Genomic DNA, 16,339 nt, shown 5'->3' with positions numbered 1-16,339 from the left:
GACTGGATCAGGCCGGGAGGCACTTTATGCTGCCCCCCCTCCTCGTTTGAAAAGCTCTTTCTTTTTTTGTTGAAGGAGGCTCCGGGACATACCATGTCCCTTATCTATAACCTTTTGATCCAGAAGGGGGATGTGGACGAGCTCAAATTTGTGGGGGGATGGAGTAGAGACTTTGGCGTGACTATCCGGGCTGAGGAATGGAGGACTGCTTTTCTTTTCACTCACAAATTCTCTAGGGCTTGTTCGGGTCCAGGAAAAGGGTTATAAAATTCTCACCCGCTGGTACCACTGCCCTCATGCCCTACACGCAATCTTCCCTTCAGTGTCAGACAGATGTTGGCGGTGTAATCACGAGAGGGGGGATATGTTGCATATATGGTGGAGCTGTAGCCTCATTAAGCCTTTTTGGAGTGGGGTCTTCTCGGCATACAATAGCATTAGTGGGGAGGCCCTCTCTGGTTCTCCACAAATCGCTCTCTTATCTATACTACCGGGGTCTGTTAAATCTCAGAAAATGGGACTATTGCGGTTTTGCCTAGCGGCTGCCCGAGCCGTTATCCCAAGACACTGGAGATCCACCCGTGCCCCCGCCTTGCGATGAGTGGCTTGAGTAGATGGCCCTCCCTTTACAGAATGGAGAGTCTCACTGCTGAAATTCAGGACGCTACTGAAAAATGTATTAAGATCTGGAGTCCCTGGGTCATTTTTTTGGATTTCTCCAGACTTCAGGTCCCTCTTTGGGGCGAGTTGAGCTAGTTATTCTCGGCCCTTTCTTGCCCTTCCCCATGATCCTTTTCCCAGTCATCATTCACTTTGTCTACTTCCCTCTTTCTTTCTCTCTTTATTTCTTTTCCTTCGATTGACCATTATGTGCCTCTATGGTATGAATGGTAAATCTTTGCTGTTTATGGTATAGTTTGTGGATTTTATACTTTTATAATGGTTCAAGACAGAATGATATAAATGTTCTTAAAATGTTCTTTATTGTAACAAACTGTATATGGCTGAAACCATGCAAAGCCTTTCATGCTTCATTGCATTCTTGGTTTGTTTGTTTTGTCTCTATTTGGGGGTTTGCCTTGGTCTGCAGCCCTGCTTATTGTAACCAACCTTAATTTTTCAATAAAAAAGAGATTAAACATAAAAAAATGGACAGATTCTGTGATAGTCCACTATGGTTGTGGAGCACCAGTGCGAGAAAAAAAATTACAACATTTCAAAAAAATAGCAAGTGCAAATTAGCAGAAAACATCAACATATTGAAGACCATGTTCATTGTTGAGCAAGCCAAAAAAAATTATTAGAACTAGAAAAAAACTAGTGCAAAAATGTTACAAAACCACAAGGAAAAAATGGCCATCATGTGCATCCCTGTCATCATTTCCCAGTGAAATAACTTGGAAGTATTTGAAGTGGTTTTGCATGTTGATTTTGGAGCAGAAACTACATAATTTTCTCAGCAATCAGTTGGTCTGTGCACACAGCGTCTTATCGGGTGCATTCAGCCAGGAATCCATCTAAACCAGCGCCGCAAAAGCACCACATTAAAGGAACGTAATGTTCAACAATGCTAACACCACACTGTGCACATGGTCCATTTGAGGAGGTCACAAGAGTATTTGAAGTGGGTTGTTTTTTTATATGATTATGGGAGCAGAATCTACTCCAAAATGCACTCAATGTGAACATATCTTAACAGTTCCTTGACGTTTATTTAGAAAACAAATCAATCAGTTTACCTTCATGAAGAGTGTTGTGATGTGTTCTGCTGTTTGGTAGTATGTAGAAACACTGTAGATTGCCTGAATCACATTCAGAAGCTTTGGCACGCCAATAACCATCGAAGCCTATAAGGTTAGAAAACAATATTCAGCCAAAAACAAATTATGGTTATAAATAGACTTAAGCATTGTTTTAGTTCAGAAAGTTCCACAAAACTGGAACTAAATGGTCAGCGCTTCCACTTTGTCTTACCGTATTTTTCGGACTATAAGACGCACCGGACTATAAGACGCACCCTGGTTTTAGAGGAGGAAAATGGGAAAATAAAACTTTAAGCAAAAAATGTGGTCATGACACACTGTTATGGGGCGAGGATCTGCTGCTGACACTGTTATGGGGGTAATGTCCCCAAATTCTCTACTAAGGTACCCCATCCTGGTAATGATCCTCCTGCCTTGTATATGATCCTGCTATAAACCCCCATCCAGCCTGTTCACATACCCCCCCCCATCCAGCCTGTTCACATACCCCCCCCATCCAGCCTGTTCACATACCCCCCCCATCCAGCCTGTTCACATACCCCCCCAATCCAGCCTGTTCACATACCCCCCCCATCCAGCCTGTTCACATACCCCCCCCATCCAGCCTGTTCACATACCCCCCCATCCAGCCTGTTCACATACCCCCCCCATCCAGCCTGTTCACATACCCCCCCCATCCAGCCTGTTCACATACCCCCCCCATCCAGCCTGTTCACATACCCCCCCCCATCCAGCCTGTTCACATACCCCCCCCATCCAGCCTGTTCACATACCCCCCCCCATCCAGCCTGTTCACATACCCCCCCCATCCAGCCTGTTCACATACCCCCCCCATCCAGCCTGTTCACATACCCCCCCCATCCAGCCTGTTCACATACCCCCCCATCCAGCCTGTTCACATACCCCCCCCATCCAGCCTGTTCACATACCCCCCCCATCCAGCCTGTTCACATACCCCCCCCATCCAGCCTGTTCACATACCCCCCCCATCCAGCCTGTTCACATACCCCCCCCCATCCAGCCTGTTCACATACCCCCCCCATCCAGCCTGTTCACATACCCCCCCCATCCAGCCTGTTCACATACCCCCCCCATCCAGCCTGTTCACATACCCCCCCCATCCAGCCTGTTCACATACCCCCCCCATCCAGCCTGTTCACATACCCCCCCATCCAGCCTGTTCACATACCCCCCCCATCCAGCCTGTTCACATACCCCCCCCATCCAGCCTGTTCACATACCCCCCCCATCCAGCCTGTTCACATACCCCCCCCATCCAGCCTGTTCACATACCCCCCCCCATCCAGCCTGTTCACATACCCCCCCCATCCAGCCTGTTCACATACCCCCCCCATCCAGCCTGTTCACATACCCCCCCCATCCAGCCTGTTCACATACCCCCCCCATCCAGCCTGTTCACATACCCCCCCCATCCAGCCTGTTCACATACCCCCCCCATCCAGCCTGTTCACATACCCCCCCCCATCCAGCCTGTTCACATACCCCCCCCATCCAGCCTGTTCACATACCCCCCCCATCCAGCCTGTTCACATACCCCCCCCATCCAGCCTGTTCACATACCCCCCCCATCCAGCCTGTTCACATACCCCCCCCATCCAGCCTGTTCACATACCCCCCCCATCCAGCCTGTTCACATACCCCCCCCATCCAGCCTGTTCACATACCCCCCCCATCCAGCCTGTTCACATACCCCCCCCATCCAGCCTGTTCACATACCCCCCCCATCCAGCCTGTTCACATACCCCCCCCATCCAGCCTGTTCACATACCCCCCCCCATCCAGCCTGTTCACATACCCCCCCCATCCAGCCTGTTCACATACCCCCCCCCATCCAGCCTGTTCACATACCCCCCCCATCCAGCCTGTTCACATACCCCCCCCATCCAGCCTGTTCACATACCCCCCCCATCCAGCCTGTTCACATACCCCCCCATCCAGCCTGTTCACATACCCCCCCCATCCAGCCTGTTCACATACCCCCCCCATCCAGCCTGTTCACATACCCCCCCCATCCAGCCTGTTCACATACCCCCCCCATCCAGCCTGTTCACATACCCCCCCCATCCAGCCTGTTCACATACCCCCCCCATCCAGCCTGTTCACATACCCCCCCCCATCCAGCCTGTTCACATACCCCCCCCATCCAGCCTGTTCACATACCCCCCCCATCCAGCCTGTTCACATACCCCCCCATCCAGCCTGTTCACATACCCCCCCATCCAGCCTGTTCACATACCCCCCCCATCCAGCCTGTTCACATACCCCCCCCCATCCAGCCTGTTCACATACCCCCCCCCATCCAGCCTGTTCACATACCCCCCCCATCCAGCCTGTTCACATACCCCCCCCATCCAGCCTGTTCACATACCCCCCCCATCCAGCCTGTTCACATACCCCCCCATCCAGCCTGTTCACATACCCCCCCATCCAGCCTGTTCACATACCCCCCCCATCCAGCCTGTTCACATACCCCCCCCCCCCATCCAGCCTGTTCACATAACCCCCCCCATCCAGCCTGTTCACATACCCCCATCCTGCTATATGCCCCCATCGTGCTCATATACCATCCTGGTATATGGCCTGTATCCTATAGCACAGAGAAAAAAATAAACGTTTATACTCACCTTTTCCTCACTCCCTGCAGCACCGATCATATCTTCCTCTCTGGCACGCTGATCTGTGTGTGTGTGGAGCCGTTCCCCTGCAGCACCGCGATGTCTTCCTGTCTGTGCCGATCAGCTGACCAGCTCAGCACAGATCAGCTGACCGGCACAGATCAGCTGACCAGCTCAGCACAGATCAGCTGACCGGCACAGACAGGAAGACATCGCGTGCAGCAGGGGGGCGGCTCCACACACGGGGACGGGTGAGTGTACTGATTCACTGCACCCCGCGCTGGTAATGACGCGCGGGGGCAGTGAATACAGCCGCACATGATCACTCCAGGCTGTAATTGCCAGGGGTGATCATGCGGCCGGCTCTTTGCTATGCGCGCGTCCCCGCTCGTCCTCCCGCCCACCTGTCAGTGCCGGCTTCAGCGCTGAGAGATGGGCGGGAGGATGGGCGTGCATATGTAATGAGCGGGCCCACGTGGTCACGGCAGGCGCTGCTGCTGCCTGCTCGTGCCCCCCGATGACCTGCAGCACCCTCATTCCCGGCCGAAGCCCTATAGTCAGACCATAAGACGCACCCCCAACTTTCCCCCAACATTTGGGGGAAAAAAAGTGCGTCTTATGGTCCGAAAAATACGGTAATTATCCCATGATATATAAACCACTTTTTCCCATGGAGTTTTCCATTTCACAGGCATCGAAGAATAAATATAAATTCAGGGCGTTTCCAAAGTGTTTTAATGGATAATTATGGGAGATTTATCTATAGGTTTCTGGCATGAATATACCAAAAATGTGGGAGATTAGACACAACTCCACAAAAAATGAGTCAGAAAACGACGTTATTGAGGACTTCAGATTTGATAAGTTCAATTAATTTATTAACATTTTTAAAGGAAACTTCCTTCACGTGCAGCATATATCAGACACCGGTCATGGTATTGTAACCATGTATGTTTTATACTGGAACTCTGCTGCATTTCATAAAACAGACTGTAAAAAGCCGCCGGGGACTAGTCCAAGAGGCAGGTTTTTTTCTTGCCCCGCTCTTCATTTTCTCTGAAAAGCTGTAAATTTTCAGAGAAGAACATACATGACTATACTAATGCAGGCAGACTCTGATTCACCCATGGGTCGGGACAGAAATTTGACAATCTGTATTTTAGGACAGGATGTAAAATACAATTGAAGAACACATTTTCTGGACACAACAGACAAAAATACTGAGCTCATGGAAGGATAAAGCCTGTGGGTGGTTACATACTAGAGGTTACCATTCATAAATAATAATAATTAGATAAACCTCTTTTGTGAAGTCACATCAGTGGCCAAAAGGATGTCTCTGCAATAACTACAAATAAAACTCCAAACTATTAGCTATCAGCAATCTCAGTATTCTTCTCTCCAAATATCAGTACTGAAACATCCCCAGCAGTTTTTTGTTTCTGGAACATACTTGAACATTCAGCTTAACTTTGTTGGGTAAAAAGTTGGCATTTCCAGTTATGCTCGGAATTTCAGAGTATTATCTTAAGACCCCTTACCAAGTCGAGAGTATAAAGCGGCTGACAGGCTTGCTCAAGGGCATGCAGCAGACTGACATTGTCTTTGGACTCATTTGCTGCATCTGTGATCCCGATATCGAGCTCTTTCCACATCTGTGCAGACAAAAGCAAAGTCAGGTATGATAATACATAACAACTTGCACAGAAACATTTTAATATTTTTTAGAAAATTGCTGATAATATAAAACTGGATTTTTGTATGTTTATTGAATTCATTAGTGACTGTGATTATTCGCTCTGCCACCAGCTTCTGTTGCAATTGAGCCGTTTCCTGCTGGAGAAGGTGTGGAGTGTTATTTGTTGTGTCTTTCCCCGCCTGTTTGCCTTTCCTACCTCAGGTTGTCTTATTGTAGTAGCGAGACTAGTGTCTCACTGGCCCTCACTAGTCAGGGTGAATTCAGTGCCAGGGAGGGCATAGGCACATGACGGCGCACGGGGGGAAAGGGACCAGTGTAGGAACATTAGGGAGCGTAGGGATGAGCCTCAGGTGAGTGTTAGGAGGTGACCCGGCTCCCCTCTCCCTAGGGCCAGGGCCTTCCATTGTATTGCTATCCTAGTGTTCCCTCTGTGTTGCGCTGCTTGCCTGGAGTCCTCTTGTACCTGCCGTAACACCTGCAATCAGTCTGACAATGGAAAAAGATGACGAGTAACCATAATAAAGTTGATATTGGTATCAGAGATGAGTGTAACATGATGTCGTGGGGGATACTGTGTAAAGTGCTAATGCACTAGAATGGAAAACCTTGATAAGGTGGTGCTGTGAGGGAAGGCAATGGTCTCGTGTATATATGTGAGGGACTTGTATATATAAGAGTGAATGTTGTTTCAAAATTAGCATGAACACTCATGAAAGGCCAGTAATAAGAGAAACAATAGGTGTGATGATACCGGGAGGACTCCAGCTTCAATGTTGGAGACACTATATAAATGATCAGACCAAACACGTGACACAAGATCCAGGACAAAAGAAAGTATCTGATAAATACAGATACTATACCAACCTCCAGACCAGATATTCCACCATCAAAGAAAATTATGTTCCATTTCTCCCGTTTTCATCAACCACCTAAACTTGAGGACAGGTAAGTGAGACCCGACACTGGTCCATCACAAAACAATCCTGAAATAACGTTTTTTGTACTCTCCCAAGTTTGCCACTTTCCTTTATCTCCATCGCCATTACTGCACCAACATCCAAAAGGGACATCGTAATCCTCATTGTCACACAGGAACACTGTAAGGTTATGACTACTTTCCCTGTGACTCCACTAATGTGGTCTTTCTCATTAGGTGTTCATGTGGCCTCTTATCATCTACAATCCTTTCTGTGATTTGGAGGGTCATTATTTTTTTCTCTCTTGTACCTCATAATGTTCTACTTATTACCTATTAAAATGTTACGGTCTTATAACTTATTGCGGAGCCTTATCCACTTGTGGCATTTTCTTACGCATATGAAACATTAACTGTATAAGGTTATACTACAATGGATGCTAGTGATGACTCCATTGATAATTTTATTCCAGAGCATAATTTACTCTTATTAAGGTAATTCTACAACTCACTATACAAAGCTATACTATAATGAATATGGTCTTGTTAAACGTCTCATTTATTCTCGATTAGTGTATATATATATTCTGTTGCTTTATACCACGTATATCCTTTTCTACTTCTTTGTACAGTGGCAGTTTATAGCTCTTCTAATATGGTTGTCTATGTAGCACTTCCTCCTATCTGGTTTCAGGACTCTGTACTATGATCGGCATTCTAGCGTCAGCACATACACTTTAGCAGATACAACCAAATCATCATGACTGTGATCCTAGCATTGCTGCTCCTGTGCTGCTCATAGCAGTGTGCTCACAGCCTGCGTCATCAACACATGCGCTCTCCTCGCTGACCTCCCAGCCATCATCCCTCCTGTATGGTGTACACTCCACCCTGATAATTTTAAACCAACATTCACTCTTGTATGTACAAGTCCCTTACATATATACACCAGACCTGCGCCTTGCCTCATAGGATCACCTTATCAAGATTTTCAAATCTAGCACATTAGCACTTTAGGCTATGTGCGCACGTTGCGTACTAGCCCTGCAGAAATTTCTGCAGCGATCTGAAGAGCACATGTGCGCTTTAGATCGCTGCAGAAATGTCCGTAGTGAGCGCCGATTCCATGCGCTCTGCCTGCAGCTCCTCCCATAGACAGAGCAGGAGCTGCCGGCAAAGCGCAGGAAAGAAGTGACATGTCACTTCTTTTTGCGCAGCGCTTCGGCAGTAGCCGAAGCGCTGCGCTCTGAGACGCCACGTGCGCACGGCCCCTGCACAATCTCCATAGACTGTGCGGGGGACGCAGGACGCATGCAGTTACGCTGCGCTGCAAAGCGCAGCGTAACTGCATGAATTTACGCAACGTGCGCACATAGCCTAACTGTCACAGGGCGTTTTGCTCCAGACTCGGCGAGTGTCAATGTGGCATCAGACGTTGTTCAGACCACAGACTCTGACACTCCACACTGTGGTTTCTCTGGTGATTCTGACTTGCACAGGCAGGCTCGGGCATCAACCAGCTGTGTGCTCATTAGTGACCGCGCTTGCAAGAGTTAGGCCCTGTGCGCACACTGCGGAAATTTCTTAAGAAATGTTTGAAATCTTTCTGCAGACATTTCCCAGCAAAACCTATGGGGGGAAAAAATAGCTGTGCGCACACTGCGTTTTTTTCTCAATAAAATTCTTTGAGCAGAATTTTTTGAGAAAATTTCTTGAGAAAATGTGCCTGTCACTTCTTTTCCGCAGGTAGCTGCGGTATTTCACTCCATTCACTGTAATGTAATCGCGAAATACCGGGGGTATACAGCAGCTAGCAAATGATGTGCGGTATACCCTCGGTATAGCCGCGATTTACCTGCGATAATGTTCATCAGTGCCTGCGGTTTTGCAGGAAGTCATGTCATTATGACAGAACAGGAAGCGGAGCAGAGTAAACACACACATATCAGATACAGACATATAGTAAACACACACGTCACACTCCCTGGACGCCGCACAGAAGCACTTCCGTGTGACCTCCGGCGGGTGCCCGTGCAGTCTGTGTCCCGCTCCAGCCCCGCCGCTGCCAGCACAGCAGTGTCAGTGTCTGCCCGCAGTGTCAGCAGCTTGTCACGCTGCAGTGCTGACAGCCTCAGGTATGCCGAGCGCTGCTGTCAGGAGTTTAGATGAGATCATTACCTGTTGTGACGATCTCCTGCCTCCAGACGTCACCGCTGTCACTGCCTTCTATGCCCGTCTCGCGGGCGGCCCGAGACTGTCACTAGCGGTGACATCACGGGCTCTCGCGATACTGCTGAGAACGCGGTGGGCATAGAAGTCAGTGACAGTGGTGACGTCAGCAGAGCAGGAGATCGTCACTGCAGGTAATGATCTCATCTAACCTCCTGAAGTCAGCACTCATCATCCCCTGCAGTGACCTGGGCTGACCCATTGATGTTAGCTCAGGTAACTGCAGTGCTCTCCCAGCCAATGGGGAACATTCTGTTCTTCATTGACTGGGACAGTGACTATGGTATGGATCGCAGTGGGACCCCCTTATTGGATTACGCTGGACCTGGAATTGTTTGTTCTTTTCAATAAATTGGTGAAAGAGGGAATGTTTTGGGGAGTGTTTTTTCAAATAAAACTTTTTTTGTTGTCTATTTTTTATTTCTTACTGACTGGGTTGGTGATGTTGGGTATCTGATAGACGCGTGACATCACTAACCCCAGGGCTTGATGCCAGGTGACATTACACATCTGGCATCAACCCCATATATTACCTCGTTTGCCAACGCACCAGGGCAACGTGATGAGTTGGGGCGAAGCGCCAGGATTGGCACGTCTAATGGATGCGCCACTTCTGGGGTGGCTGCAGCCTATTTTTAGGCTGGGGAGTATCCAATAACAGTGGATCTCCCTAGTCTGAGAATACCAGACCACAGCTGTCCGCTTTACCTTGGCTGGTGATCCAATTTGGGGGGGGACCCCACGTTTTTTGTTTTAAATTATTTATTTAATGTAAAATAACAGCGTGGGGTGCCCTCTGTTTTGGATTACCAGCCAAGGTGAAGCTGCCAGCTGTGGTCTGCAGGCTGCAGCCGTCTGCTTTACCCTAGCTGGCTACAAAAGATGGGGGGACCCCACGTCATTTTTTTTTAAAAATTTTTTTTTTTTTTTTGGCTAAATACAAGGCTAGGCACCCTTTAGTGCCACATGAAAGTCACTAAAGGGTGCCAGCTTAGAATATGCAGGGAGGTGGGACATTATATATGTCTTTCTCATCGATCTATCTATCTCTCTCTCTATCTATTCATCTATCCATCTTTCCCTCTATCCATTATCTGTCTGTCTATCGATTATCTATCTATTATCTATATTATTTATTGCAGATACAGCATAAAAAAACCGCAGGGACCAACCTGCGGCAAAACCGCGGCAAAAACGCATGCGTTTTTCCCACGGTTTTGGTGCGTTTTTTTACCGCAGGTGCGATAATCTTCAACTTCCAGAAGTTTCTCAAGAAATTTTCTTGAGAAAAAGAGAATTTTGTTTACTTACCGTAAATTCTTTTTCTTATAGTTCCGTATTGGGAGACCCAGACATTGGGTGTATTCTGCCTCCGGAGGACACACAAAGTACTACACTCAATTGTGTAGCTCCTCCCTCTGAGCTTATACACCCCCTGGAGAAACCAGATCTAGCCAGTTTAGTGCAAAAGCTGAAGGAGAATAGCCACCCACAAGTAAAAACAGAGCAAGAACCGGAACAACCGGAGCCTCTGTCTACGACAACAGCCGGTGATAACACGCGGAACAAGAAACTGCCAACAGGCAACAGGGAGGGTGCTGGGTCTCCCAATACGGAACTATAAGAAAAGAATTTACGGTAAGTAAACAAAATTTTCTTTTTCTTTATCGTTCCTATGGGAGACCCAGACATTGGGACGTCTCAAAGCAGTCCCTGGGTGGGAATAAACAGAAAAACTGAGAAGTAGGCAGAGCCTAACTTCACAAGTGGGCGACAGCCGCCTGAAGGATGCGTCTGCCCAAGCTCGCATCTGCCGAAGCATGAGCATGCACTTGGTAGTGCTTTGAAAAGGTGTGCAGGCTAGTCCAAGTGGCAGCCTGACAGACTTTCTGAGCCGTAGCCTGGTGCCTGAAAGCCCAAGAGGCACCGACAGCTCTGGTCGAGTGTGCCTTGATCCCCGGCGGGGGAGGCACCTGAGAACCCAGGTAGGCATCCGAAATGGTGGACCTAATCCAACGGGCTAAGGTCAACTTAGAAGCAGAGAGGCCCTTGCGCCGACCTGTGGTTAGCACAAAAAGAGAGGTGCACCGCCTAAGGGCAGCGGTGCGAGACACAGATCCGGAGCGCCCGCACCAGATCCACAGTATGCAACGCTTTTTCAAAGCGATGAACAGGAGCCGGACAAAAGGAAGGTAGGGTAATGTCCTGGTTAAGGTGGAAAGGAGAAACCACCTTAGGGAGAAAGTCCGGAGTCGGACGGAGAACCACCTTGTCTTGATGAAAAACCAAAAAAGGGGACTCCGAAGAGAGCGCAACTAAATCAGATACTCTCCTGAGGGACGTTATGGCCACTAGAAAGACCACTTTCTGTGAAAGACGAAACAAAGAAACCTCCCTAAGAGGTTCAAAGGGGGATTTCTGCAAAGCCGTGAGAACCAAATTGAGGTCCCAGGGATCCAAGGGCCGCCGGTAAGGCGGAATGATGTGAGACGCACCTTGCATGAAGGTGCGGACCTGAGCCAGCCGGGCGATACGCCGCTGGAACAGCACTGACAGAGCCGAGACTTGTCCCTTGAGAGAGTTGAGGGATAGTCCCAGCTGCAGACCGGACTGTAGAAAAGACAGAAGGGTCGGCAAGGAAAAAGGCCAAGGAGAATGGCCAGAAGAGCGACACCAGGACAGGAAAATTTTCCAAGTCCTGTGATAGATCTTGGCAGAGGAAGACTTACGGGCCCGAGTCATCGTGGAGATGACTTCAGGTGGGATACCAGAAGCCGTCAAGATCCAGGACTCAAGAGCCACGCCGTCAATCTGAGAGCCGCAGAATTCTGGCGGAAAAACGGACCTTGTGAGAGAAGGTCTGGACGGTCCGGAAGATGCCACGGCGCCTCTACGGACAGATGGAGCAGGTCTGGGTACCAAGCTCGCCTGGGCCACTCCGGGGCAATGAGAATGACTCGACGGCCCTCTATTCTGATCTTGCGCAGAACTCTGGGCAAGAGAGCTAGAGGGGGAAACACGTAGGACAGACGAAACTGGGACCAGTCTTGAACCAGAGCGTCCGCTGCGAAGGCCTGAGGATCGTGGGAGTGAGCCACGTAAATCGGAACCTTGTTGTTGTGACGGGATGCCATTAGGTCCACGTCCGAATTGCCCCACTTGCGGCAGATTGACTGAAACACTGTCGGATGCAGGGACCACTCGTCACTGTCCACGGTTTGATGGCTGAGATAATCTGCCTCCTAGTTTTCCACGCCTGGGATGTGGACTGCGGATATGGTGGACTTGGAGTCCTCCGTCCATTGAAGGATACGTTGTACCTCCAACATTGTCAGGCGGTTGCGTGTCCCGCCCTGGTGATTGATGTAGGCAACCGCTGTCGCATTGTCTGACTGGACTCGGATGTGCTTGCCCGCCAATAGGTGGTGAATAGCTAGGAGAGCCAGGAGCACGGCTCTGGTTTCCAGCACATTGATCGAGAGGGCTGACTCGGACGGAGTCCAAGTGCCCTGTGCTCGGTGGTGGAGACATACCGCTCCCCAGCCGGATAGACTGGCATCCGTGGTGAGAATCACCCAGGACGGAACCAGGAAGGAGCGTCCCTGAGACAGAGAGAGGGGCCGAAGCCACCACTGAAGAGAGCTCCTGGCTTGTGGCGACAGAGCCACTAACCTGTGCAAGGAGGAAGGCCGCTTGTCCCAACAGCGGAGAATGTCCAGCTGCAGAGGACGCAGATGGAACTGGGCAAAGGGAACAGCCTCCATTGACGCCACCATCTGACCCAGCACCTGCATCAGGTGCCTGATGGAATAACGGTGGGGCCTCAGCAGAGAGCGCACCGCCAGTTGGAGGGATTGCTGTTTGATCAAGGGCAACTTCACAAGTGCCGGAAGAGTCTCGAACTGCATCCCTAGGTACGTGAGACTCTGGGTCGGAGTCAAAGTGGATTTGGGCAGATTGACCAGCCACCCGAATTGGGCTAGAGTGGCGAGAGTGAGCGAGACACTCCGCTGACAGTCTGCGCTGGATGAAGCCTTGACTAGAAGGTCTTCCAGGCAAGGGATCACTGCCAACCCCTGTAGGTGCAGGACCGCAATCACTGCTGCCATGACCTTGGTGAATACCCGAGGGGCCGTGGCTAACCCGAAGGGGAGAGCCACGAATTGGAAATGTTCCTCCCCGATTGCAAAACGTAGCCAACGCTGGTGAGAAACTGCAATTGGCACATGCAGATAGGCATCTCTGATGTCGATGGATGCCAGGAAATCCCCTTGGGTCATTGAGGCAATGACTGACCGCAGAGATTCCATGCGAAAATGCCGCACCTGAACATGCTTGTTGAGAAGCTTGAGATCAAGGAAGGGCCGGAAGGAACCGTCCTTTTTGGGGACTAGGAAGAGATTTGAGTAGAAACCTCTGAACCGTTCCCGGGTGAGAACCGGTACAATTACTCCGTTGGCCTGCAAGGATGCCACGGCCTGAGAGAAGGCGGCGGCCTTGGAACAGGGGGGAGTTGATAGAAAAAATCTGTTTGGCGGGCTGGAAGAGAATTCTATCCTGTAGCCGTGGGAGATGACAACCCGCACCCACTGATCGGAGACGTGTTGAAACCACGCGTCGCCAAAGTGGGAGAGCCTGCCACCGACTAAGGACGTTGGTGGCGCGGACAGATAGTCACGAGGAGGCTGCCTTAGTGGCAGCAGCTCCTGCGGTCTTCTGTGGACGCGCCTTTGTGCGCCAGTTGGATTTTTGGTCCTTGGCTGAGTTAGTGGACGAGGCCGAGGGCTTAGAGGACGACCAGTTGGAGGAACGAAAGGAACGAAACCTCGACTGGTTCCTACCCTGGACAGGTTTCCTGGTTTTGGTTTGTGGCATGGAAGTACTCTTCCCGCCAGTAGCTTCCTTAATAATTTCATCCAGTTGTTCACTGAATAGCCTGGACCCAGCAAAAGGGAGCCCAGCAAGGTACTTCTTTGAAGAAGCATCTGCCTTCCACTCTAGAAGCCACAAGATCCTGCGGATAGCGAGGGAATTAGCCGAAGCCACCGCAGTGCGGTGAGAAGCCTCCAGCATGGCAGACATGGCATAGGATGAAAAAGCGGAAGCTTGGGAAGTTAAGGCAACCATCTCGGGCATAGATTCCCTGGCGAGGGAATGCATCTCCTCTAGAGAAGCAGAGATGGCTTTGAGAGCCCACACTGCTGCAAAAGATGGGGAGAACGAGGCCCCTGCCGCCTCATATACAGATTTGGCCAGAAGGTCAACCTGACGGTCAGTGGAATCCTTAAGAGAGGTGCCATCAGCCACTGATACCACGGTCCGGGCTGAAAGTCTAGACACCGGGGGGTCTACCTTTGGTGAATGAGCCCACTCCTTGACCACCTCAGGTGGAAAGGGAAAACGGTCATCAGAACCACGTTTTGGGAAGCGTTTGTCAGGACAGGCCCTAGGCTTGGTCACAGCGGCCTGAAAACTGGAATGGTTAAAGAACACACTTTTTGTCCTCTTAGGCAAGGTAAACTGGTGCTTTTCTGCCAGAGAGGGTTGCTCCTCTGATACTGGCGGATTGAGGTCCAGTACAGAATTAATAGACGCAATCAAATCACTAACATCTGAGTCACTTTCGGACAGATCAATGGGGCACATGGAGGTAGCATCCGAGCCCCCTGTAAAGGCATCCTCCTCGTCCTGCGAGTCAGCTCCTGAATCAGAGCCGCGGGGCGAGGAAGGGGAGGGAGCCCTACGTCTCCTCTTAGGAGGACGGGGCCTGGGACCAGATGAAGAATCCTCTGTGAGCTCCGCTGAGAGAGCCCTAGCAGCAGAGGCACCCTGTGAGGGGGGCTGATGCATGTTCAGCAAAGTCCGGAACAGCTGTCCCATGGAGTCGGCAAAGAAGGGAATTTTGTTACTTACCGTAAATTCCTTTTCTTCTAGCTCTTATTGGGAGACCCAGACGATTGGGTGTATAGCACTGCCTCCGGAGGCCACACAAAGCAATTACACTAAAAAGTGTAAGGCCCCTCCCCTTCTGGCTATACACCCCCAGTGGGATCACTGGCTCACCAGTTTTAGTGCAAAAGCAAGAAGGAGGAAAGCCAATAACTGGTTTAAACAAATTCTCTCCGAGTAACATCGGAGAACTGAAAACCGTTCAACATGAACAACATGTGTACCCGCAAACAAACCAAAAATCCCGAAGGACAACAGGGCGGGTGCTGGGTCTCCCAATAAGAGCTAGAAGAAAAGGAATTTACGGTAAGTAACAAAATTCCCTTCTTCTTCAGCGCTCTATTGGGAGACCCAGACGATTGGGACGTCCAAAAGCTGTCCCTGGGTGGGTAAAGAAATACCTCATGTTAGAGCTGCAAGACAGCCCTCCCCTACGGGGAGGCAACTGCCGCCTGCAGGACTCTTCTACCTAGGCTGGCGTCCGCCGAAGCATAGGTATGCACCTGATAATGTTTGGTGAAAGTGTGCAGACTCGACCAGGTAGCTGCCTGGCACACCTGTTGAGCCGTAGCCTGGTGTCGTAATGCCCAGGATGCACCCACGGCTCTGGTAGAATGGGCCTTCAGCCCTGATGGAACCGGAAGCCCAGCAGAACGGTAGGCTTCAAGAATTGGTTCTTTGATCCATCGAGCCAGGGTGGCCTTAGAAGCCTGCGACCCTTTGCGCTGACCAGCGACAAGGACAAAGAGTGCCTCCGAACGGCGCAAGGGCGCCGTGCGGGAAATGTAGATTCTGAGTGCTCTCACCAGATCTAACAAATGTAAATCCTTCTCATACCGATGAACTGCATGAGGACAAAACGAAGGCAAAGAGATATCCTGATTAAGATGAAAAGAGGATACCACCTTCGGGAGAAACTCCTGAATGGGGCGCAGCACAACCTTGTCCTGGTGGAAGACCAGGAAGGGAGCCTTGGATGATAGTGCTGCCAGCTCAGACACTCTCCGAAGAGATGTGATCGCTACCAGAAAAGCCACTTTCTGTGATAGTCTAGAAAGTGAAACCTCCCTCAGAGGCTCGAAGGGCGGCTTCTGGAGGGCAACCAGTACCCTGTTCAGATCCCATGGATCTAACGGCCGCTTGTACG

The 16,339-nt window shown here is 50.2% G+C and overlaps 1 protein-coding gene across 1 annotated transcript in view; it reads right to left on the bottom strand.

The window, feature by feature from the left end:
• DNAH8 (dynein axonemal heavy chain 8) overlaps positions 1-16,339 on the bottom strand; it is a 593,387-nt gene that overhangs the window by 453,423 nt on the left and 123,625 nt on the right. Inside the window, exons 9-10 of the mRNA XM_075338922.1 lie at positions 5,941-6,054; positions 1,740-1,847 (exon numbers count right to left, since the gene is read on the bottom strand). Of these exons, the coding sequence (XP_075195037.1) occupies positions 1,740-1,847; positions 5,941-6,054 (222 nt within the window). The remainder of the gene's footprint in view (positions 1-1,739; positions 1,848-5,940; positions 6,055-16,339) is intronic.

This window comes from Anomaloglossus baeobatrachus, chromosome 3 (genome assembly GCF_048569485.1).
Source record: "Anomaloglossus baeobatrachus isolate aAnoBae1 chromosome 3, aAnoBae1.hap1, whole genome shotgun sequence".
Taxonomy (NCBI): Eukaryota; Metazoa; Chordata; class Amphibia; order Anura; family Aromobatidae; genus Anomaloglossus; species Anomaloglossus baeobatrachus.
The sequence above is the reverse complement of the archived record's forward strand: the minus strand, read 5'-3'. Positions and strand labels throughout refer to the sequence as shown.